This window comes from Calypte anna, chromosome 27 (genome assembly GCF_003957555.1).
Source record: "Calypte anna isolate BGI_N300 chromosome 27, bCalAnn1_v1.p, whole genome shotgun sequence".
In the NCBI taxonomy this organism is placed as follows: domain Eukaryota; kingdom Metazoa; phylum Chordata; class Aves; order Apodiformes; family Trochilidae; genus Calypte; species Calypte anna.
Window position 1 is genome coordinate 5,159,788 of NC_044272.1, and position 24,156 is coordinate 5,183,943.

Below are 24,156 nucleotides of genomic sequence, written 5' to 3' on the forward strand. Positions count from 1 at the left end.
TAAGAACTGTTAAGTGAGGTTGTTAAGAATCTTCACATATTATTAATAAAGGAATACAAGCACTATTTTGTTACCTGTATTTAAGATGCAAACAAACCACAATGCATGCAGTCCAGGCCTGGCTGCCTGTCAGAGGTTTCAGTAGCAACAGAGAAGACTGAGATGGGAAGAAGGGTGCTGAAGGGTGGAGCAGCTGCTGCTGGAGCAAGGAGGAACTCGTGAGGATTGCTCTGGGACAAGCCTGGTGTCCTCCTGGGTAGCCTGAAAGAGCGTGGATACTGATAATATTTACTGTCTCTCCAGGTCTGGGACTTGGAGCACGTGCATTGGAGCTGGCAGGAGCTGGCTGAGCCAGAGGAAGGGTGGGGAGCTGGGTGCTGTGGGGTGCTGTGGGTACAAAGCTGGTGTGGGCCCAAGGGGACACAGAGAAATCTACTGTGGATTCTTAAATATGTAGGAGCAACACCTGGCTTGAGAAATCCTTGAACAAAATGGTTGGAAGGCTGGGAAAATAGTTTACCAAGTGAGGCTCTGACTGCCCTGGTACCCTTCTCATCGTGCTCCCTCCGGGCTGAGGTTGGGAACAACCCAGTGTCCAGTTATCTGCACGGGGACCTGACCTGGTGCTTGTGCCTCTAATTGCTGTCATTCTGCTGCATGTTTGAAACTTTTACTTCTTTTGCAGGTAAAGCAAAGACCAAGGAGAACCGCCAGTCAATCATCAACCCAGACTGGAACTTTGAGAAAATGGGCATTGGGGGCCTTGACAAAGAATTCTCAGATATTTTCCGACGAGCTTTTGCTTCTCGAGTGTTCCCACCTGAAATCGTGGAGCAGATGGGTGAGTGGGACCTGGAGCTCCCCAGTGTCCTTTGGATTCCTGTTACTTGTCCAGGGAGGAGTGGGAAAGGAAGAACGTGAACACCCAGCACTGTCTGAACAAATGAGATAGAGGATTTAACTGAATACTTTTCTGTTGGACCTCAAATGCTCCCAGCTCTTTTGAGAGCTCCATGTATTCATAGCAGGAATGCTCCTGGTGCAGACTTACTGTCAGTGGGCTGTCTGTATATATCAAAGGGATTTTTTTCTTAATGATCCTGCCTTATATATTAAATATCTTTTGTCCTGGCAGTTGTACTATAAACCTGTGTCCTTCTCACAGTGTTAGCCCAGTAAATAGAGTATCTTGTGTGAGCTGTGCTTGAAATGCTGGAGAGGATGCACAGGCTGTGGCACGTCTTGGAGTCTGTGGAATAAAAGCACAGATTTTAAATATAACTTTTTTTGGGGGCTGGGGGGAGGAAAGACAGTCCCATTAACTTTGTAGACATGTGCTGGCAGGCAGAGAAATGGTACTGGTTTTAATTTTTAGTAAGCAGTATGCAGCTGCAGATATCTTATTTTGTCACATAAAGTGGCTGGGGATGTTATAGCTGCTCCTTGTTGTCTGAATGTAATCTCTGTGGGTTTATATTTAAACTTGGAATTCATAGCTGTATAATTTCTGTGTATGTTTATACTTCTGGATCCACCTTCCCTCTTCCCACAAATGAAGCAATCAAGATTTTGATTACAAAACAGATTTTCATCAGCAGATCCATCCTGTTTGTGTGTGGCTGTGTAAAGTGTGGCCGTATCCAGGGATTGTGGGATTAATGTCAAAGTAACTTCCCTGTGAGGTGTGTTAGGTCTTTTCTTAGTGATCTGAGCACTAAGGGAGAAACAGTGAAGAAACCCTGACAGCAAAATCCAATTAGTGCAGGATTCTCTCTCTCCTGCCTTTTTGCTTCTATCGATCTGGTAGCCAAGGCCTTTGGGGCTAATCTTGGTTCTCTTGGTTTTTGTGGCTGTGAGCAACTCATAATTTCTCTGCCTCTGCTTGAGAATATCAGATGCTTAAATTAGTTCAATATTTGCCTCTCTGCAGAGAGAGGAAATGAGAGAAACAGTGTTAGAGAAAGAAAAGCTTTTACTTAGACACTGTTGTGTCCAGTTCAGAGGAGCTGCTGGCATTTGGACCAGAATCCCTCACTTGAAATCACAGAATGATTTGGGTTGGAAGGGCCCCCAAAGGTCCCCCAGTCCCAGCCCTGCAGTCTCAGGGACACCCTCACCCAGATCAGGGTGCTCAGAGCCTCCTCAAGCCTCACCTTGAACATCTCCAGGGATGAGGCCCCAACCCCCTCCCTGGGCAGCCTGTGCCATTGTCCCACTGCCCTCCTTGGGACACAACTTGTTCCTGACATCCAATCCAAATCTGCTCTTCTCTAATTTAAAACCATTTCCCCTCATCCCATCACTCCAGGCCCTTGCACACATTCCCTCTCAGCCTTTCTGGAGCCCCTTCAGCCACTGGAAGGTCACTCTTGGGTCTCCCTGGAGTCTTCTCCAGTCTGAACAACCAAAATATTTGTACCCTTTGAAGCAAACTGTCATGCATATTCATGGCTGCAGAGCAGAGTCCTTGGCTGTGACCATGTGTGAAGGTAGAAGATGCAGACTCCAGGAATTCTCATCAGAGCCATGGGACTGTGATGAGAACTATGTCAGTGGATGAGAGGTAATTAGAGTTTGTTTTCATTTTGCTGTCACTTCACCTCTTCACTCTCCCTGGCTGCTGCAGTCTGGCAGCACGTTCAGCAGCCATGTGTCAGACTACAACTGCATTCCCTTGGCATTATGCTCAGCTGGATTAACCTGACAGCTTGGCACTCTCTGGTAATGATCTGCAGCAACTGCCATGGAGAGGATCCACATCTCCATCAGGTTCCTCTGGAGAGGGTCAGGAACCTTGCTGGCTGCAGGGTGAGGTTGGGGTGCTGCTCAGAGGGTTCCTCTCATTAATTGGTGTTGCTCAATACAGGAAGAAAAGATTCTCTGCAGGACCAGTGGTGTTTTGATTACCCTGGGCAATGAATTAAAGGTGTGCCATATTATTTATATAAATACATCTACCCTTACTTGTGCGTGTTTACACACATACTACACAAAGAAGCATTTTTCTGGTAAGAAGTGAGACTCCAAGCAGAGCTCTCCAGCTCCCTGATTAACCCTAGGGCTAAAGAGCTTATCTGAAATTTGAAAAAACAAAACTTTCTGACATTCATTTTCTTTGCCTTAGTTATAACTTGCTCTTAACTGTATTTCAGATCTGAAATGTCAGTGTGACAGCTGTTCACCTTTGTAGATAATTTATTGGGAAAGGAAAATAAAGCATTTGTTTGCTATCTGGTGCTCTAGTGCTCACCCATTGCTGGTGTTTGCCCCGTGCTCACAGGCTGCAACTTCCATGCCAAATGCAATAAATTTTTCTGTCCTGTAACTACACAGAGGCTGCACAGAGCCTTCAGAAATGGCTTGCAGTTTGTGTGTGGTTTATCTCATTTCCAAAGCATGTTCTGGGTTTGGAGCATCTAAATCAAAGTTCTCCAAGTGTGGAAATACAATTCTGATAGTACAGTGTTTGGTTTATCTGAGAAAAGAACCCTTAGATCAACTTCAGCTGCTCACTGAACCTTGCCATAGCTCCCTCCAAAGGGGAAATGGGCACTTTGGGACCTTCATCAGTTTTAGCTGTTTGCTTTTAAGTTGCTTGCAGTTTCCCAGCCATTTACTGGAGGTGCTTTAGCACCATGAACACTGCCTGTGGTGCTGTCTTCTACCTCATCCTTGTCTCTCAGCAGCCCCTTGCCTGTCCAATGGATGCAGATCCTCCTCTGGATGAGGTTTGAGGAAGGTGCCAAGGGACACTCCTGCTCAGAGCCTCCTGTCCTCCCAGAGACAGTTCTGAGGACAGAACTTTGCCCTTGCAGGGCAGTGGTGGAGGGGAGGTCTCAGTCCCTCTCTGAAGGACACAGACTATGGACTGTTCCCAGGGCCCCTCCTTTTCCAGCCTGGGTCTCTGTGCCATCCAGCTCCCAGCAAAGCTGTGCAGACTGGGTTTGATAACCTTGGTTGCATCTCAGAGCATCTTCCTGCTGAATCTAGAGCTTCTTTTATTTGACAAGTAGTGTATTTTTGTGAGCTGTTCCTGCAGATAGGACTTTCTTCACAGCCATGTTAAAATGCTGTTTTCTACCAAGACTTTAAATTCAGGTCACTCAGTGGCTTGTGCCATTTCATAACCACTGCTGAACACTGACACTGCTTCCCCCCTCCAGCAGATCTTTAGCCCTCAGACTGAAGTTTCTGATATCTGGTATCTGTAAATTCCAACCCAACTGAAAAGCATTTCTCAGGCCTGAAAAGAAAATGCTGGTACTGAACTCTTGTTTTTCTTTTTCAAGAGTACTCTGGTGTCTCCATGCATTGAAGGACAATCTTGACTTTCAGCAGGGAAGTGTTTTCTGTGACTTCTGTGGCACCTTAGTTGTTGTAGAAGCTGCTGAAAACGCAGACTCCATGTGCACGTGTCATTGCTGCTGTTTAACAACAGGTATAGAAGGGTTTGGGGTTACAGATCACATTCCTTTTGAGACATTGAAATGGAACCAAATTTCCCTCTCCTCTCCTCTCCTGGTGCCCTCAGTGGGTAGGTTAAATCAGATTTTCCCAAGGTGATTTCTGTGTCCTAATACCCATCTTAACTTGTGCTCTGCCCTCTTGGATCAATAACTGGTTTCAGTGCTCTGTATTTTTGCTGTATATTCTCTGTATTTTCACTATATAAAAGTGAAGTGTTAACAAAGCACAAGAGGAGGACTCATCTTAGCAGATAGTCAGATGTTATTTTCCTTCTTGAATTCTGCCTGTGAAGTGAAGGTTTGTCTTTTAAGGTGTCTTAAAAATTAATACATAAATGTTCTTGAAGTCCTCAGGTACGGTAAGAGAAGAATAATAATGAAAGGATCTCATCCAGCCTATTCTTAAAATAGGATAAGTTTAATGAGAAATCAGTGTCAGATATGTCCAGCCTGTAATTGAGGTGACAGAAATGCCAGAGCCTCTCAAGGCAGCAGCTCACTGCCTACAGCATCTCTACTGCTGGAAGTTTCCAAGTGTTTATTCTCAGTCCTGCAGCAGCTCCATTGTGGATTGTTTATTTCTTCTATGGTTTTGGAGGAGGCTTTTACATACTTATCTGTTGATGTTTCACTCTGGTTGTTGTTGTTTCTCTTCCCTTGGTTCTTCCTCACTGCTTAGAAGTCTGATGAGCCAAACAGGCCCTGGTAACCCAGGTGGTGATCCAGGCAGGTCAGGGCCAGGTTCTGGCTGTGCCTCTCTGTGCCTCCTCATAATCCTCAATATGATGATTTGTTTTTTTTTTGGTGCAGCAGGTGGTTAATTATTCCTACACCAATCTGGAAACCTGTGCATTGAATTGCAATATTTTAGAATGCATTTAAGTTTTAAATTTTTAGCACATTTTAGCTGTGTTCTGTTCCATCTGCCAGGCTATTAATAAAGGCACTCTGTACCAGCAGATCCAGCATGGAACCTTTCTCATGCTATAAAGTTTGTGGGGTTTTTCCATCCACTTCTGGTCTACCTTTAGCTTAATTCAGCCTGTGTTTTTCCTGCATGCTTATGAAGTTGTATAAGGCCTATTTATACCTTTGTGAAAGCCTATATCTCTCTCTGTTATAGCTTTATTTGTTTTCTCAAACCCTCTCTGTGTGCTCTCTTACCTTTCCTAGAGGGAAGTTGTCTCAGGCTGATGTAATCAATTAATCAATTCCTTCTTGCTATTTCTTGTATCCTTGTTTTCTTCTACCTACGGAAAAAAATCCTGTACCAGAATTTTCCACAAATAAAGCCAGTGATAGGTTTGTACCACAGGATCAGAAAAGAGATTTCTTGAGGTTTAGCCCAGCCCTGTGGCTCCCTTCCTCTGCCCTTTGTAACTTGGTGGATCCTTTGAGTTTCCCCCAGTGTCTCACCCATCCTCTCCAAGTTCTCATTGATTCTGAGGTGGTTTCACCCCCTCTGAGTGCTCTTGGGTGAAGTTCATGTCCAGGTAATCTGCAGATCTCTGCTACTCCTGTGGTGGTCCTTGTTCTTCCTTACTCCTTTTTCCTGTCCCTGCCCCTTTGGTATTCATATCAGCTTCCATGTAACATGTGAAGTCCTCATTTGTGGAAAACTGGAACTTGGTATTTTCTGTTGGCAGCTTTTCTTCTCCAGAGGAGGAGTGGATCAGTGCTGGCTTTTCTCCTGGCTCTCCTCCCAATGTGATCATAAAATGAAGTTCACTCCTCACTTTGAAGCACAAGGTTGCCTGTGGCTGGTGAGCCTGAATCTCATCCCTTAATTCTTCCTTCACATATCTAAAGTGATCCAGGTGCACTTTCTTTGGAGAGAACAGCTAAGGAGTCTTTGACATCTGTCTTTTTCCTGACCTTCCTAGAACCATAGAGACTGACTTCAGAGCATCCAAGCATCCCTGATATTTTGGAGACTTGAAGGAACTGAAGAAGCTAAAAATGTGAAGTTTTATGTGGCCACAGACTTAATGGAGGAGAGTCAGAGCTCTCTGCTGTTCAATGTGTCAGGAATGACTGAGGAGGGGAAACTTCAAGGGAATCTGAAGACCGAATTGCAGTTGGGGTTTGGATGCACCCAGGAGTTCTGTGCAAGCCACCCGTGTCACTGTGAGCCCACCCTCACTTCTCTCTGAAAGATCATTGCAAACAGGAGCAGTTCCTGAGGACTTTGGGACCAGTCAGGGACAGTAACTTGACCACAGCAAGTTCTGTCTGAAGATGAGGGTGGCAGAGACTGGAGCAGAGGCTGCTCAGAGAGGTGCTGGAGCCTCTGTCTCTGCAGACATTCAGAACCTGCCTGGGTGCCTCCTGCTCTGGGGGACCCTGCCCTGCCAGGGGGGGCTGCACTAGAGGGTCTTCAAAGGTCTCTTCCAGCCTCAAATCATCCGTGGGTCTGCAGAAGGACTTTCCAAGAGTGAGTGACTCAGCAATAAAACAACAAATGAGACCTCATGGTGATCAGTGGAAAAAGATACTCATGAAAATCACAGTTTGTAAAATGCTGGCTGTGCTGATGTGTCACTCCATCACAATTTTAGGACTGCAGTAGATCTCCAAAAATAATTGCTCCAAGGCTCAGAAGGGGTCAGCGAATTCCTACACTAATCTGATGGTTATAAATAAGAATTTAAAGAACCACAAAATAGAACATAATTATGCCACAGTGTAAATCTGTGGTTTGTTCACATACTGAATTGCTGATGCAGCCATGACCTTCATCAGAAAGGATGAAGTGAAAATGCAAAAACTTTTGGGAAAAATGTTCTTATTTTCAGTACAGAATATGGAACCGTGAGGTGAAGGTCACAGATGGGAGGCTTGGAAAGAGGAGCAGGGGCTTTCCACCAAAGGTGCTGTGTGGAGCTCTGCACTTCTGTGCTGGGGGCTGCAGATACCCAGGGGATTTGCTCTTCTTTGTATGGATGCAGTTGTGGTGTGAGTTATCAGGCACCATCCCTGCTCTTGGCAATTCCCAGTTTTTCTCTAGCTGGAAGCCCAGTCCTTGGGACATCCCAGTGACCCTGTTCTGGTGATGCTTGTTTACTCTGCAGTGCTCTGCAGGTACATGTCCCAGAAGGCATTTACAAATTACACCATGTTGACTTGCTAAGCAGACAGAAATGATCCAGCTTTGTCCCAGAAAGCAGAAAATGCTGCTGAGATTTATGGCCATGAACATCCAGGTGGGATATGACTGTAAACATCAGCTGCTGGGTTCAGCAATCCACCCAGCAGCTCTGCATAATCTCTGTCTCAAATGAGCTCCAGCTCTGTAGCTCCTCTGTTAGGAGGCAGAGGCATTTACTCTCTTTCTGCTGCAGTGATGGCTTCTGAAGATCAGTTTGTTTTGTATATACTCTTATCAAAATCCCTTTTCCTGAGAGTCCTGATTGTGTTTGTGGAGCCAAAGGCATTCCTTTGGAAGCTTTTCTAAAGCTGATTTAGTTTTATCACATTCCATCAGAAATTGATAAATGTTCTGCCCTTGCTGTAAATCTCCTTCTTGCCTCCTTATGTGTGCATGAAACTTCTCACAGCCAAATCAGATTTGAGGAGCAAAGCTGTTTTCAGAGATCTAGGGAGAACTTAGTGACTTGTCTGCTCTCTGCAGTGGAAGCCATTTAATAGGTCAAAACCCCTGGATATTGAGGGTCCACCTCTAACACAAATGTCTGTTTCAGGTGTGGCCCTTTCCCTGTCTCAGCTCACACAAGTGACCTCAGTTGTGCTGCTTGTTGGGAAGACATAAATCCTGCAGGAAGATGAACTGGAGGAGTGATGAGGGCTGGAGTGATGCTGGGCTTGCAGGAGGAAAGGAGAGGAGGGGGGAAATTCCACCCAGCTTTATTTTGGGGAAATTCTGTCTGTGTGGCAGGTGAAGTCTGGGAACCCTGATCTCCCTCTAACCTGCCTGCAGATGAATGTGCAGAGATAAACATCTCCCCTGGTGTGCTCAGGGTCGCTGCTTTACTATCACAGATTCCCCATAGCTGCATCTCAATGATACAATCACACCAGAATGCTTTGATTTTAATGAAAAGGGGAATTACACTCCCAAGTAGAAAATCCCTATTGCTCTAAAACATTTCTTTTGATCTTTCAAAAAAAAAAAGAGAACAGTGAGAGTTGAACAAATAAACTTCATCTTGTCTTTGGGTAGGTGACATTGTGGTTCAAAACAGTGTTTGATTTCTCTTGGTAACACTAATAAATTTCTCATTATCTCTGTTTTTTAAGATTTTACCCTAGTATTTTGTGTAGAATATTTCTCCTGTTAATGTATTTGAGTTGCTGCTAACATACCCTTCAGCCTCTAACTGTATGTCATTAGATTCCATAATTAAGTATCACGTTACAGGAGTGACCTTTGATTTGGAGTCCTCATGGTGAGCTTAACGAGTTGGAGATGTCTGCACTGCTAATAATTTGTGTTTATAAGTTTCTCATAATAGTATTGACATTTGGGCTGCGTTGGTGAAATCAGCAAAGGGGAGATAAACTTAATCAAAATTCCTGTGTGGGGCAGAGGATCCCAGTGTGATCTGAGAGGTAACATTTGCAGTTTGTCATCACCTGCCTATTTTAATAAAGTCCTGCTTCTGTTTAAAGCTTTAATTTTAGCCAGGTGAAGGTAGCTACAGAGGGGAACCTCTGCTGGTGGAGCTTGTGGCAGCTTGGTTTGAGGAGGAACTAATTGGAATGTTCTTCCACCTGACCCAGACTCAGCTCTCAGGTTGCCCATTCAGTGGCCACCGAGTCCTGCAGCAGGTGGTCACTGATGTCCTTGGTGTGGGGACACATCTCCAGGTTCTGGGCTGCCCAGTGCTGTGGGCTTGGCTGGGGCTGGTTTGGCAGTGGTGTCTGGGAAGCTGCTGTGCCCCAGGGCTGGGGTTTCTGCAGTTACTGCGGGCAGAGAAGGGCTGAGGGCTTTGGCAAGCAGCTGAAGCAGTGGGCTAGCACTGACATGGCCTCTCTCTTCAGTCTTCCTGCAGCAGCTTCTCTCCTTTCAGCAATTAGTGTATTTTTTTAAAATTATTTTTTATTTATTTGTTTTTAACTGGTAGAAAAGGACCTGGGGGTGTTGGTCAACAGCAGCTGAACAGGAGTCAGAGTGTGCCCAGGGCCACCAGCATCCTGGCTGTGTCAGCACTGGTGTGGCCAGCAGGAGCAGGGCAGGGATCATCCCCTGTGCTGGGCACTGCTGAGGCTGCACCTCCAATCCTGGGGTCAGTTTTGGGTCAGAAAAGGGACACTGAGGGGCTGGAGTGTGTCCAGGGAAGGGAAAGAGAGGTGGGGAAGGGTCTGGAGCAGAAGTCTGCCCAGGAGCAGCTGAGGGCCCTGGGGGTGTTGATCCTGGAGCAGAGGAGGCTGAGGGGAGACCTTGTGGCTCTCTGCAACCCCCTGAGAGGAGGTTGGAGCCAGGGGGGGTCGGGCTCTGCTCCCAAGGAACAAGGGATGGGACAAGAGGAACTTTTGGCACAACTCAAGTTGTGCCAGGGGAGGTTTAGGTTGGGGCTTGGGGACAATTTCTCCCTGGAAAGGGTTGTCAGGGCCTGGCCCAGGCTGCCCAGGGCAGGGCTGGAGTCCCCATCATCCCTGGAGGGGTTTCAGAGCCTGGAGATGTGGGGATGAGGGACATGGGGCAGGGGTGGCCTTGGCAGGGATGGGGGAAGGGTTGGACTCCAGGATCCTAAAGGTCTTCTCTGACCAGGAGGATTCTATGATTCTGTAAGAGGTGATACTTTCTCATGATAAGTCACCTTGAATGGGAAGAAGAGGAAAATCACAGGAGGGTTTTTAACCATGTTTGTCCAAAGACTCATTTGCCCCCTGTCCTCCAGCTGCCACCCGGGCAGTTTGCCTTTTGGTTTTCCACTGCTGGAGAGGAGACTCCAGGTGCAGGGAGCCCTTTGCTGTGTTCCTGTATGTGTGGGGCAATATTTGGCCTTTTCAGTAAGTTCAGTTTTCTTTGGGCTGTGGAAGAGGAGCTCCCCGTGGCTGTTCCTTGTTGTACATTGTAGGGGGGAGACTGTGAACTGCACAGCTAGAAAAAATACAGGACTCTGTAGCTGTGCTTCTTTTTGGAAGGTGTAGTAGTAAAAAACGATCCTCTGGGGTGCAGTTTTCCTGCCTGTCAGGGTTGTGTCTGTGTACCTGTGCCCTGACTTGCTGGTGGCCTTGTGACAGCCTCTGGCTTGGGCACATGGAGCTCCTGAGCTGGGGGGTGCTGGGGATTTCCCTTCAGAGCATCACTCATCACTGAGATCCTGCTTTGTGCTGCTCAGCTACAGAGCTGATCGTGTTCCTCCCCAGAACACATTAACAATGCCTTTCCTGACAGTGATTTGACAGGAATGGCTTTTAATTTATCTTTGCCTCATGCGTTCCTGGGTGAAATTTGTCTTTCCTGACAGTATATTGTTTATGTTTTACTCCTAGATGCTTGGAAGTTGACAAATGAATTCTTCTCAGCTAGGATCTTTTGATTTTTGTAGTAAATTTTTTTTTATCTGCAGAGAAAAGGCCCAGAAAAACCTTTCAGCTTGATTGCTGTGCTTATTGAGTGCAGCATTACTGCTCCCTGGGGTTTTGGTGGGGATCTCCTCACAGCCATGTTCTCCTGAAGCTCCATTTCTGTGTGATCAACCTGAGATCACAATGGAAATGATTTTGTATTGAGCAGCTGCTTAAACGAAATTAATTCTTTATTGCTATAATATTCAGCAGTAAATGAAATCACAGTTGAGTGCTGGTGAGTTAATAAAGGAGAAAAGCACTTTGCTTTCAAGGCAGAACTTTGCTGTGAGGTCTGTGTGGCCAGGAGGTCAACTCACCATGGGCTGGGGACACACCAGAATCCAGCAGGGAACTCCTTCCACCTGGGTGACAAATAACTCCATTTCCCCAAATTCATCAAACTGTGATGATGGTAGAAACTGAACTCGTCCTCTGAGTCTGAGCTTTTTGCCACCAGTTTGCTATTTTTTTAATGTGAATCTTAAGCACTGCTGGACTCATGTTGGGTGGATTGCATCCTTAGAAAAGTCCAACTGCAGGAATGCAGGATAAAAAGAATGTCTTATGGGTGTTATCTACAACATGGAGCAGTTTCCCCCCATTCAAGTGTTGCTTTTTCCCCAAACAAGGAACTTGCCTAGGTTTTAGAGAAATTTTATTGAAACAAAACACAGGGTTTTCAGAATCTTCAAATAGGGATCTACTGAGCTTGTGACATATACAGATCTTGTGTGACATAGATCTCTGTGACATACAGATCTGGTGTGACATCCAGGTCCTCTGTGACACAGAGATCTCTGACATGCAGATCTTGTGTTCCTCAGTTGTTGTCCAGAGCACATGTGTAGGGATCTTGTGCAGCAATGAGGCTGGAGCAAGAGAAAAGGAGAAGGTGCTACTGAATTCCCTACTTCTGACATTAAACACTTGTGTTTAGAGTCAAATTTTGTTGAGGCAGATTCCAAATCTGCTGATTTTCTGCAGTCTGCAGTGGTTGAAGCTTCCTCAGGGTCTCTTTGGTCAGGATGTCCCCACCTCAGCCCTTGCTGAGTGTTTTGATGGCTGCACAGCTCCCTTTTCCTGTTTGAGGAGACCCAGTGAGGAATCACAGAATCATAGAATGGTTTGGGTTGGAAGGGACCTCAGAGATCATCATCATAGTTCCAGCCCTCCTGCCACGGGCAGGGAGATCTGCTGCTGGATGAAGGTGCTGCAAGCCCATCCAGCCTGTCCTTCCACACTTCCAGGGAGGGGGCAGCCACAACTGTACTTTATATTCTGCTTGAAATTGCCTGGGAAGAAATAATCTATAGAAATAACTGCTGTGTCCTAAATGTTGAAAATAAATGTGGTTACTCACTGTTCTGCATTTACTCTTTGGTCTTCAGTATCAGCTGGAAAATAGAAAACGTTGCTCTGCTGGAAATACAAATTTCTAGAGATAATAAATTACTATTTCCCTGTCCTGTTTCCTCACCACTTTGTGAGCAGACAATATCCAGATTTGCTCTGCTCCCAAATCTCTCTTGTACCAGTATTTTAAATTGGGCAGTACTGAGCTCCTGAGTCTTTTCTCTTAAGGTAACTTCTATTTTTCTTTGTTGTTTTTGTAGTTAGATGCCTCTGCTTTGAATCTGTGGCTTTCCACTTGAGGCATTCCCTGAGTGTGGTGCTCAGTGCTTAAATCCCTCTGCTGATACATGATCTCTGCTCTCCAGTTTCAGGATTTTCCAACACTGGTCCCTTCAGATTGCTCAAGGAAAAAGGTTTTGTCTTGGTGCAGTTACTTTCTGGATCTTGTGGAAATGCTGAAGTCCCATGGAATGAATCAGCCAGACTTCATTGTAGGCACGTGCTGATACCACGACCTCTGTTAGCATAGTGTAAGGCAGAGAATAAAATATTCAGGCAGAAGGATATTCAGACAGTTGATAAAATCTGCCTGGGGCTCACAAGCTGTATATCCAGAATTCCATCAGTACTTCAGGGAAAGCTTTCTGGTTGCTGCTTGGGAGTCTTTGTGTGGAGTTGCATGCACACTTAGGAGACTTCTGCCTCTTGTCAAGAGAGTTGTGCCCAGCATCACCTTGCACCATGGTGCCCTCTCCTTCCCTCAAGGAGAGAATTCAAATGTCACTGCTCATACACAGTGATCCAAGTCCTGTTATTTGAATAAATTAGAATTTTTCAGGTCTTCCTAGGTCCAGGTTAAGCTTTCTGGGCTGATGGTTCTTAAGCTTTTTTCAGTTCTCAGCATTTGTCCTACAAACCTGGAATCAGAACAAGGTGTGTTAATGGAAGTCAGTAAAGCCCAATACAGGGGTAAAAAGTTTGCTGTTATTATGTGGTATTCCTCATTTTGTCTCTAAAGAACCAGGTTATTGTGTTTGATCTCTTTCCACTCTGGGAGCTCACTCTGTGTTGAGTAACTTTGAGGTCCTGATGCTTCATTTTCCTTGCCTGGAAATCGAGTTGAGTTGAAGCTCTCGTGTGAAGGAAAGCTGCTTTTGTGGGGACTGTGTGTCCCTAGGAGAGAAAAATCAATCATAGAATGAATCATAGAATGGTTTGGGTTGGAAGAGACCTCAAAGCCCCCCAGTGCCACCCCTGCCATGGGCAGGGACACCTCCCACCAGCCCAGGGGGCTCCAAGCCCCATCCAACCTTCAACACTGCCAGGGATGGGGCAGCCACAGCTTCTGGGGGCAACCTGGGCACCCAGGGGCTCAGCACCCTCACCCCAAACAATTTCTCCCTCCCTCCCTCCCTGCCCAAGATCTCCTCTCCATCTCCCCTCTCCCAGCTGCAAACCCTTCCCCCTCATCCCATCCCTCCAGGCCCTTGTCCCAAGTCCCTCCCCAGCTTTCCTGGAGCCCCTTCAGACACTGGAAGGTGCTCTAAGGTCTCCCCATGGGATCCTTCTCTTCTCCAGCCTCAACACCCCCAACTCTCTCCCCCTGACTCCAGAGCTGCTCCAGCCCTCCCAGCAGCTCCAGGGCCTCCTCTGGAATGGCTCCAGCAGCTCCGTGTCCTTCTGCTGATGGGGACCCCAGAGATGGATGCAGAGCTCCAGGGGGGTCTCATGAGAGCAGAGAGGGAAGATCCCTTCTCTTCACCTGATGGCCACTCTGGTTTTGCTGCAGCCCACAACCCAGGATGTGGTTGGTTTCTGGGCTTTGCAGATGCTTGTCCTGAACTGCTGGTTGGCTTTGGTTGTCATTCAGGGTGTGTGGAATAAGTATCTGCAGCCCCCATCAGCATCCCTGGGTTTTACTGGACTGGGAAGTGTGTTCCTGCCCCCAGCCCCATCTCCCTGCTCCCCAGCAGGTACAGCTCTGGGCCATGCACATTCCAACATTCCTGCTCCTCTCTGGGCTGTTGCTCCTGGCTGTTGCCCGATCCTTGGGACAGCTCTGGCAGTTCTGTGTTTGAGTTTCCAGCTCCTAGGCACTGAGCAGAGCTGATGGACATCTCTGCCAGATCCCTGTGCCCCCAGGGACACCACTTCCCTCTTTGCCATCTCCCTGCTCCCTCTTCCCAAACTTGTTCTCTCTTGTTCTAGGCTGCAAGCACGTGAAAGGCATTCTCCTGTACGGACCTCCAGGCTGTGGGAAAACACTCATGGCCAGACAGATTGGCAAGATGCTGAATGCCAGGGAGCCAAAGGTGGTCAATGGTCCAGAAATCCTCAATAAATATGTGGGTGAATCCGAGGCCAACATCCGCAAGCTGTTTGCTGATGCAGAAGAGGAACAAAGAAGGGTAATGCAAACAGAGATAAATATCATGGTCAGTGTGAATGTGCCTGGAGAGTGACTGGAAAGGAGGTTTATAATCAGAAAATTGCTGCTTGCATTAGGAGACTGAGTCACTGCATGGCTCCTGATTATAGCATTCAATGTTATGTGCTCCAGATCCACACACTAACAGTGGAAAAACAACCTTAGAAACCCCAAGGTAACTGGTCTGCTTCCAGCTATGCTGGAGATGGACAGTTTGTTTAAATTCCACACAGAGTGATTTTGCAGTAATACAGTGGGGCCCATCCTGCTGTGCTGTAGATGATGCCATGTCACCTGACATAATCTCTTTGGATTTTTGCTACTAAATTCAGGTAGCACATAAGGGGATGAATTTTAAATATGCTGTCATAGCTTCAGGTTTTTGGGTTACTGGCTTATTAGAATAAGTATATTCTAATCCTTGAAGTGCTGTAATCAATACATCATTAATTTTTCTGAGCAGAAAACTGATGGATGAGAACAGTGGCTCAAAGCTAGAGGGTCCAGATCTTTGAAAGTGGAGATAAGGATTCTTTTTTTTCCAAACTAATTTTTTTTTCTATCCATTACTTCAGCTGGCTATCAAAAGCCCCATCTTCATTATGAAGGATTAAATACTTCTTTTCTGTGTCATATGGTAATTCTTCTTTGCTGTGGATTGCTTAATCTTGACAAGAGTTTCTGGTAAAGAAAATACAGTTTCAGACAAGTCACAGTTAAATACAGGGAAGCCTTTTCAGAAGGCATTAGCAGAGGACATTGTATCCCTTTTAATTTTATTTACAGCTAACAAGACTGCAGATTGTGCTACTGGCTTGACATAATTTAATTTTCCTCTGCAAAAGATTTATTAATCAGTAAGTCAGCTCTTCGTGGTAACCCATCCTGCTGTAAACAATCCCCTTCTCTCTGGCTGTTGCAATATCCCAGAAAGCTGTGAGTGTCTTTTCCTTTGCAATAACACACCTGTTAAAATAGACTTGATATTGGCTGGAGGGGATGGTCCTGATGACAAGCTCTGAGATTAAAAAGGTCTCGAAAAGGTTGGTATTGTAATGACTTGTGTCTGGGGCAGACTGCCAGTGACAGCACATTTACCTGGTGTTAACATGGTCTCTGCTGTCCACAAAAGATGTTTTAGAGGTGGAATTTGAAGGGAAAAAGTGTCATCATATGGTCACAAAAAGTATCCTGTTCTCTTACCACCTGCAACTGCTTCACCTTTGAGTGAACCTGGAAATGAGCAGTTCTGTTCCTGACTGGCACTGAACAAATAGACTCCTTAAAAATATTAAGAATTAAGCTGCTCTGGCAAGCTGTATCTGTACTAACCTGAGCATAAGCTGGGGCATTTCCCACATGGGGTGCATCCCCTCTCAGCTCTGCTCTCCTCCCCATCTCCCACTCTAAGTGCTCTGAGCTGCCTGGTCCAGCTCTGGGCTTGTGCTTTTCTTATTCTTTTGAGTTATGTTCCTTGAAACCTTGCTCCAGCAGTAGGGTCCTGTGCTGGGGCTAAGCCCACCCCCCAGCCCAGCTTGGAGGTGGACAAGATGCTCTGGAAGGGGTCTGGTGCACACAGAGCTTGTGGGGCTAAAAGCACTTGGAGCTATTGATGGTCTGGATGTCCCTGGCTGAGCTTGTGGGGAAGTTGCTGTTTTGTTTGGATTGCTTTCAGTGATGACATGTGGCATTCCTGACATGTTTTTCTCTCCAATAGCTTGGAGCAAACAGTGGTGTGCATATCATCATTTTTGATGAGATTGATGCAATCTGCAAGCAGAGAGGAAGCATGGCGGGCAGCACTGGAGTCCATGACACTGTTGTTAACCAATTGCTGTCTAAAATTGATGGAGTAGAGCAGCTCAATAACATCCTAGTGATTGGTATGCTGGTGCTTACTTTCTCTCTTTTGGGGTCTGGCTGCAAACTACTGATAGTTTTCTTGCTGCAGGTCAGCTAAGTTGTCATTACTGGTGTGAGATGTGTTTGGACTGATGCAGGCTGGGTGGGTGCTGTTGAACAAGCAGCAGCAGATGTAAAGGGAGATGATGCTGTAACCAGCTGACACTGCTGCTGCTTTCCTCCTTTAGCCTTTGATCACAAGTGTTTCATAGTTTAAGAAAACTTGCAAGGAATGATGTGCATTGATGTGTTGGCATACGAAGGAGTGGGGGCAATCTTGCTGTGCTGTCTGCTTGTTCTGGTTCCAGGGGCCCTGCAGATACAGCCACAGCTTCAGGTTTGTTCCCTCTTGTCCTGGCTCCACCCAGGGCATGACTTTTCCCATATTTCTGGAGATGGGCATCTTCTGTCTTTCTTGGAACTCTTGGGATATCTTCTTAGCTGTATTCAGGAGTCAGAGACCCATTCAGTCAGCTCAAATAATATTTATTTTGTTTTTAACTTTGAATTTAGGAATGACCAACAGACCTGACCTGATTGATGAGGCTCTGCTGAGACCGGGGAGGCTGGAGGTGAAAATGGAGATTGGTAAGCAGCTGGCTCATTGTACTTCCAGTAGCAAAGCAGAGGTGTGAACAGTGTGGACAGGCAACCAGGCTGGCAGAGGGCTGAATGCCATGCAAGTCTATCCACACGATTGCATTCAAATTTATTCAGCCAGTTACAAGGACATTTCAGACTAATAAGCCCTAGACCTGATACCAGTTTCTGACCAGCAGAGTGGGGGTAGGTGTGGCAGGCAGGACCCTGAATCTCTTGAGTGAGTGAAGGGAGCCACATGGTACCAGATCATTCCCAGGAGGAAACTGCAGAAGTGTTGAACCTGTGGAGCAGGAAAATGCAGTGCATGAGCAATTCTTGACTTGGAGGATGTGGACACCATTTTATTTGCATGAAGTGGTGATGGTGAACTTCCCTGCAGGAACTGCAGATGATGAATAGCATTGGCCATTGGGGTCTGAAAGCAGCAGTCTGGATTAGTTGCATCAACAGAATTAAAAGTGGGCTGAGAGCTCTGTTGTGAGCTGGAAAAGAACATTACCTGGCAGTGATCTGAAAGGGACTTCTGTATACAGCTGCCTGACACCCCTGCAGGTTAAATAATGGAGTGCCTGATAGCACAGGATTTATTAAGAATTTTAGACCAGATCCTCTTAGATTCATGGAAAGAAGTTTTTGTCTGCATTTGAGATCAGAAGTTGAATCAGTAAAGATCACTGTGGAATTTAAAGGGTGCTTAGGCTGTGGTGTCAGTTCTGAGGTTAACACTCCACAGGGAGATGTTTGAATAGAGAATTGCCTGGGACTGATTAAAATCTTAATGATCTTTTTTTTTCAGTGAGAAACTCAAATTGGTGGAGATGTTTGATTTAAAGGTTGGAAATGCAAATCCAGACATGTAGTTTGAAAGAGCTCCTAAATCATTTTCCCCTAATTTTGCACAGACACACAAATGTCACAAAACATTCTCTGTGCTCTGAGCTGGGGGCACTGACTGTCGTAAAGGTAAAAATCCTCAAGCTATCCTGAGTCACAGAAAGGAACAGGCAAGGACGTGAGCATTCATGTGTTCTGTTTCAGTTGCAGAAAATTAGATGAGAATGTCCATATAATCCTAAAAATGATGTGATATCATACTTGAGTGGCAGGCAAAATTATCTGTGCTGGTCTGAACTGGGGGGAGCTCCTGAAATCTGATCTGTCAGTGTAATCCTAAGAGCTTGGCAGGGATTTTTTTCACTCTTTGGGGGAAAGAGTTTTTGTGATAGCTGAAAAGGAAAGATTTCAGGCAAAAGAAGGATGAAGGAGTGAAGCTGATGACTACTGAGGCAGCTGCAGTGGTAGCCTGGGCTGTGAGCTGGTGCTGTCCTGGGGTGCTGCAGGCAGCAGGTTCTGTGGAGCATCAGTGTGCACACAGCTTGTGCAAGGTGTGAGGGCTGGAGGTGCACCTGGAGCTGGTGCTGAAAACTGTGGTGGAGCATGGGCAGCATGGAGGGGTTCAAATCTGCTGGAGTTTTCACAGACTATTACATTTCTTAGAAATATTGAAAGAGATTCATGCCTGCTCAGGGCACAACACACAAAAAAAACCAAATTGGGAAAAGAGGTGTCCAGCAGAACATAGAGGATGGTCAGAAATCAGGCTGATGAGAGCCACCAAAATGCTCAGAGGGCTGAGCAGCTCCCTGGGAAGCCAGGCTGAGGGATTGGGGTTGTTCAGCCTGGAGCAGAGGAGGCTCCCAGGGGAGCTCAGAGCAACCTTCCAATATCTGAAGGGGCTCCAAGAAAGCTGGGGGAGGGCTTTGGACATGGGGGGACAGGGAGAGGACAAGGGGAATGGGTTAAAACTTGAAGAGAGGAGATTGAGGTTGGATATTAGGAAAAGATTCTTTCCTGTGAGGGTGGTGAGACCCAGGAACAGGTTGGCCAAGGAAGCTGTGGCTGCCCCATCCCTGGCAGTGTCTCAGGTCAGGTTGGATGGGGCTTGGAGCAACCTGGGCTGGTGGGAGGTGTCCCTGCCCATGGCAGGGGGGTTGGAACTGGATGATCTTTAACATCTCTTCCAACCGAAACCATTCTAGGATCACCACTGGCAAAGTTGGAGCCAGATCCAGTCTTTACAATCTAACACAGCTACAAGGAACAGAAGGAAAGAGTCAATAAAGAAAGTGTGTTTTAGGGATGAAGTGCAGCCGTGATCACAGTCACCTTTGAACAATCTCAGACATGAAACAAATCCCTAAGAGCAGCTGAGCCCAGGTGAGATTGGTTGGATGGCAGGGGTACCACTTGCATCTTATTTGACAACAATGAATTAAATAAATGCTGGAGACTGAGCAAGACTCCCCAGAACAAATGATCAGATGATAAGGGCTGAACCCTGCTGGGGGCTCTGCAGATTGTAAAATGTCTCTTTGCATTATCTCAGCACAAATGCTCAGCAGTGCAAATTGTCAGAGCCTTGGACTGAAGGCTGCTGAGGGGGATTGGGGCAGGTGCTGAAGACCTCCATGGTTTTCCCAAGGTCTGCCTGACAGGCTTGTTGTGCTTTCCTTTACTGAAGGGTTTTCTCTGTCTTCCATTAGATGCCTTTTTGAAGACACTTCCTAAGGTGCAAACTGGGAAATTACCACCTCAGTCAGGGAACATGAATCTTGTGTGAGAACACTGTGGGCCAGGTGAAGAGTCAAGACCCTGAATTTTAGGAGAGTGAACTTTAAGCTGATTGAGTAATTAGTGGGTAGGACCCCATAGGAAGCTGCCTTCAGGGATAAAGGAGCAGGACAGAGCTGGCAGCTCTTAAAGGTTATTTTTCTTTGCATCCAATAGTGTTTGATTCCCTAATGTAAGAAATAGGGCAAGGGAGACAGCAGACCAGCACAGCTCAGCAAGGACATCCTGGTCAATTGAGAGTGTAAGAAGGAAATGCAGAGGCACTGGAACCGGGGACATGTGTCCTGGGAAGAGCACAGGGACACAGCCTGGATGTGCAGGGATGGGATAAGGACAGCTAAGGCATGGTGAGAGCTGGATTTGTCAAGGGATGTGAATAATAATAACAACAACAACAACAACAATAAACCCAACAATAATAATAGTAATACTAATAATGATAGCTTGTGAAGGTGCATTGGTCAGAACAGGAAGATTAAAGAAAATGCTCTGGAGCCATTCCAGAGGAGGCCCTGGAGCTGCTGGGAGGGCTGGAGCAGCTCTGGAGCCAGGGGGAGAGAGTTGGGGGTGTTGAGGCTGGAGAAGAGAAGGATCCCATGGGGAGACCTTAGAGCACCTTCCAGTGCCTGAAGGGGCTCCAGGAAAGCTGGGGAGGGACTTGGGACAAGGGCCTGGAGGGATGGGACCCTCTGAGGGGGAAGGGTTTGCAGCTGGGAGAGGGGAGATGGAGAGGAGATCTTGGGCAGGGAGGGAGGGAGGGAGGGAGAAACTCTTTGGGGTGAGGGTGCTGAGCCCCTGGGTGCCCAGGTTGCCCCCAGAAGCTGTGGCTGCCCCATCCCTGGCAGTGTTGAAGGTTGGATGGGGCTTGGAGCCCCCTGGGCTTGTAGATTAGATCTTTAATTTTCACTTCCAACCCCGACTATTCTGTGAGTCTATGATAATTAAAACTGAGTTTAGGGATGCCAAGGGTCTGACCAGATTGCCTTCATGAAAGGTGAATTTCTGGTATGAAGGCTGGAAAGCAAGCAATTTGGAGGAAGCCTGAAGAAAGGAAGTTAAGGATTCCGTTTTTCCTCTCTCTCTGGCCCTGGTGCTGATCACTGTGCTGGGGGCAGTCCCTGTAATTGAATGTTCTGAAACAAAAACCATCATCAAATCTTCTGTTTGTAAGAATGGATTGCTCCAAAGAGCCTTTGGAGACAGGAGAGCTGAGGAGAGGCCAAGGCTGTGTGTGCTGCCCTTGCTCTGCTGGGGCTCTGTTTAACCCCTGCTGTGCTGGAATCCTCAGGTCTGCCTGATGAGAAGGGAAGGTTCCAGATCCTTCACATCCACACGGTCCGGATGCGGGAGCACCAACTGCTGGCTGAGGATGTGGACATTGGGGAGCTGGCAGTGGAGACCAAAAACTTCAGTGGTGCTGAGTTAGAAGGTTTGGTTCGAGCTGCTCAGTCTACTGCTATGAACAGACACATTAAGGTCAGTCCTGTCATCTCTCATTGGGTGAAAAAGGGGACAAGAGTTATGTTTGGAGTCTTTTCTTGCATGTTTACTTCTAAATGGCTGGCAGCATCTCAGCATAGCTTAGAGATGGAATTCATATGGGCACCACCTTTTCACTTTGCTTTGCTGTGGTTCTGACTGACCTCTTCCACCTCCTGCCCTCTGAGTGACTCTTCCATATCTCAGTTGGAATGGAAGGTAACTCTCAGTGTATTTTGATAAAAACTGGAAGTCTTGAGCTCAAAAGATTGTTCCCAGGAGACAAGAGACAGAAGTGAGTATCTGGAATATTGTGTCCAGTTCTGGGATCCTCAGTTCCAGGACAGGGAACTGCTGGAGAGAGCCCAGAGCAGAGGCACAGAGCTGCTGAAGGGAGTGGAACATCTCCTGGTGAGGAAAGGCTGAGGGAGCTGAGGGGCTCTGAGCTTGGAGAGGAGAATGAGGGGGGAGCTGAGGAATGGTTATAAATATGTAGAGGTGAGTGGCAGGAGGATGGAGCCAGGCTCTGCTCAGGGATGTCCAGTGACAGGACAAGGGGTGCAAGCTGGAGCAGAGGAGGTTCCCCAGAAACATCAGGAAAAACTTTTGCAGTGTGAGGGTGAGGGAGCCCTGGCCCAGGCTGCCCAGGGGAGTGTGGAGTCTCCTTCTCTGCAGACATTCAAACCCCTCCTGGACACCTCCCTGTGTGCCCTGCTGGAGGTGACCCTGCTCTGACAGGGGATTGCACTCCAGGGGCTCTCGGGGTCCCTTCCAACCCTGACATTCTGTGATTTCTGTGAGAAGAGTCAGATGTACAGGAGGGAGCTCTGCAGCTCAATGTACAACTGGTTTGTGGTCATAAAGATGCAGGAGGTGTTTGAAATAATGTGAATGCTCAAGATGTACTCTGGGAACTTACATGTATGCTGGGGAGAGAAAATTCAGAAAGGTGTTGGCAGTAGTAAGAGCTGACCTGAGCACTACCTGGAGACAAGTTCTTGGAGTTTTAATGGTCTTGAAAATCATCTCAGTCCTTATCAGTGAGAAAAGCAAATGCAACATTAGAATTTATGAAGAGAAATACACAGAGCAAAAATGAGGCTGTGGTTATGTCAAGGTTTGAATCTGTGGGTGCCTGGGCCACCTGTCTTGGTGACAGAACAAGGCTGTGGAAAGGCACTGGGAAGGACAGAGGTATTGGAGGGTTTTCTCTCTCCTCCTCCTCATCTCTCCTCTGCCCTGGGGTCTCAGAGCTGCTTGTTTCCCCTTCCTGAAGCTGTTAATGGCAGAGGTGCATCCCTCATCCCTCATCCCTGATGGCCTCACCATCAACCAGAGGTGGGGATGGACATTTTGGAGCCACCCCGGGGACCCTTCCCTGCTCCCAGGGAATGAATGGTGCCACCTCCATCATCCTGGAGCAAAGGGGCAGAGCAAGGTGTCTGAGCCTGAAAGAAACACAGCGAAGGGTTTGTGAGAAAAAGTGAAGTTGTGAGTGGGTGTGAACTGGTGAATGGAGGGTGAGTGTCTGCTCTTTCCTGATACAAGACCTCAAAGCACAGCGAATGGTAGGAGCAGGGCCATGCTCCAAGTGGAGAATGGGAATGGGCATTGGGTGAAGAAGTCTTTCAGCTGTGGAAGGAATCTTCTGCTCCAAGATGTCACTGATGCTAAAACCTTGGTTGAATTCAGAAGGGGCTCATGGAATATCTGGAAAAAGGAACTCCCTGATGGTCATCCCAGTGTCCACAGTGACCTGTGTGTAATGCTCTCAGCTCCTGCTCTTCTCCAGCAGCATTGCTTTCCTTTCCCAATGCTTGCTGATTCTGGGAGCTCGGTGTGGCTTTAACTGGAAAGGAGTGACAGACCATGAAATGTCAGCTTATATTAATCCAGATGGAAAAGACAGTATTCAGTGGTGTTGAAATATGAGATGATTAGTTGGTGAAGGAGGCTGAAAGACACAGTCCCTGTGCTCTGGTGGCCAGGAGCTGGTGTGAGTTACTGCAGAGAATCAAAGCCTTTGACATCAGTTCCACTGCACTGGTGGATTTTTCAGTAACAAGTCTGTTCAGCCTTGAATATGGAGAAAGTAAATCATTATTTTGTTTAATCATAAATCAGTTGGTTCCTTAGATGTTTGTACCTCTTGGGAACACTCTTTTTAAAGGAAAATTGGCTCGTTCTGCTAATTTTTCTTGTATAACCATAATACTTGAAATTCATTAATTGTTCTAATTGTTCTAATCCATAACAAAAAATGCAGACATCAACAGTTTCTAATTTTCTTACATTCTGCTTAAAAAAAAAAACACACCTCTGGAGGTATTTTCATCCCTTCACAAGCAAAACATTTTCCTTGAATAATTAGTATTGCTTCTTGTTGATGTTTTTCTCAGTGCTTGAGTTTTGGGTGTGTTTGGGAACCATTAATTTGATTCATTCCCTGGTGTGCCAAATGTCACAGCAGGAGAAGAGCAAATGGCAAGGCATGAACGTGGAGCAGCAGTTCCCTCCTTCAGGCTGGGAGGTGACTGACATCTTCATCCACCTGTGGATGGGAAGTGCCCACGCTTTGCTTTGCTTTGCTTTTCAAACCCTTTGCTGTAGTATTTTGGGATAATCTTATTGTTTATTCTGAAGGTGACTTCAGCCAAATGATGCACTCAGGTGTTTTATTCTCTCCTACAAGTACTGCAAATTTTAAAATATCCATCATAGGCCTGAGCTGGTTTGGTAAAGCACCTATGAGAAGCA

General features: G+C 46.6%; 1 protein-coding gene across 2 annotated transcripts in view; it reads left to right on the forward strand.

The window, feature by feature from the left end:
• The window catches only part of NSF (N-ethylmaleimide sensitive factor, vesicle fusing ATPase), a 79,675-nt gene that overhangs the window by 31,584 nt on the left and 23,935 nt on the right, over window positions 1-24,156 (forward strand). For both annotated transcript variants that reach the window (XM_030465843.1, XM_030465842.1), the window contains exons 8-12: window positions 686-841; window positions 14,565-14,764; window positions 16,502-16,667; window positions 17,200-17,274; window positions 21,209-21,396. In XM_030465843.1, coding sequence (XP_030321703.1) covers window positions 686-841; window positions 14,565-14,764; window positions 16,502-16,667; window positions 17,200-17,274; window positions 21,209-21,396 — 785 coding nt within the window. The remainder of the gene's footprint in view (window positions 1-685; window positions 842-14,564; window positions 14,765-16,501; window positions 16,668-17,199; window positions 17,275-21,208; window positions 21,397-24,156) is intronic.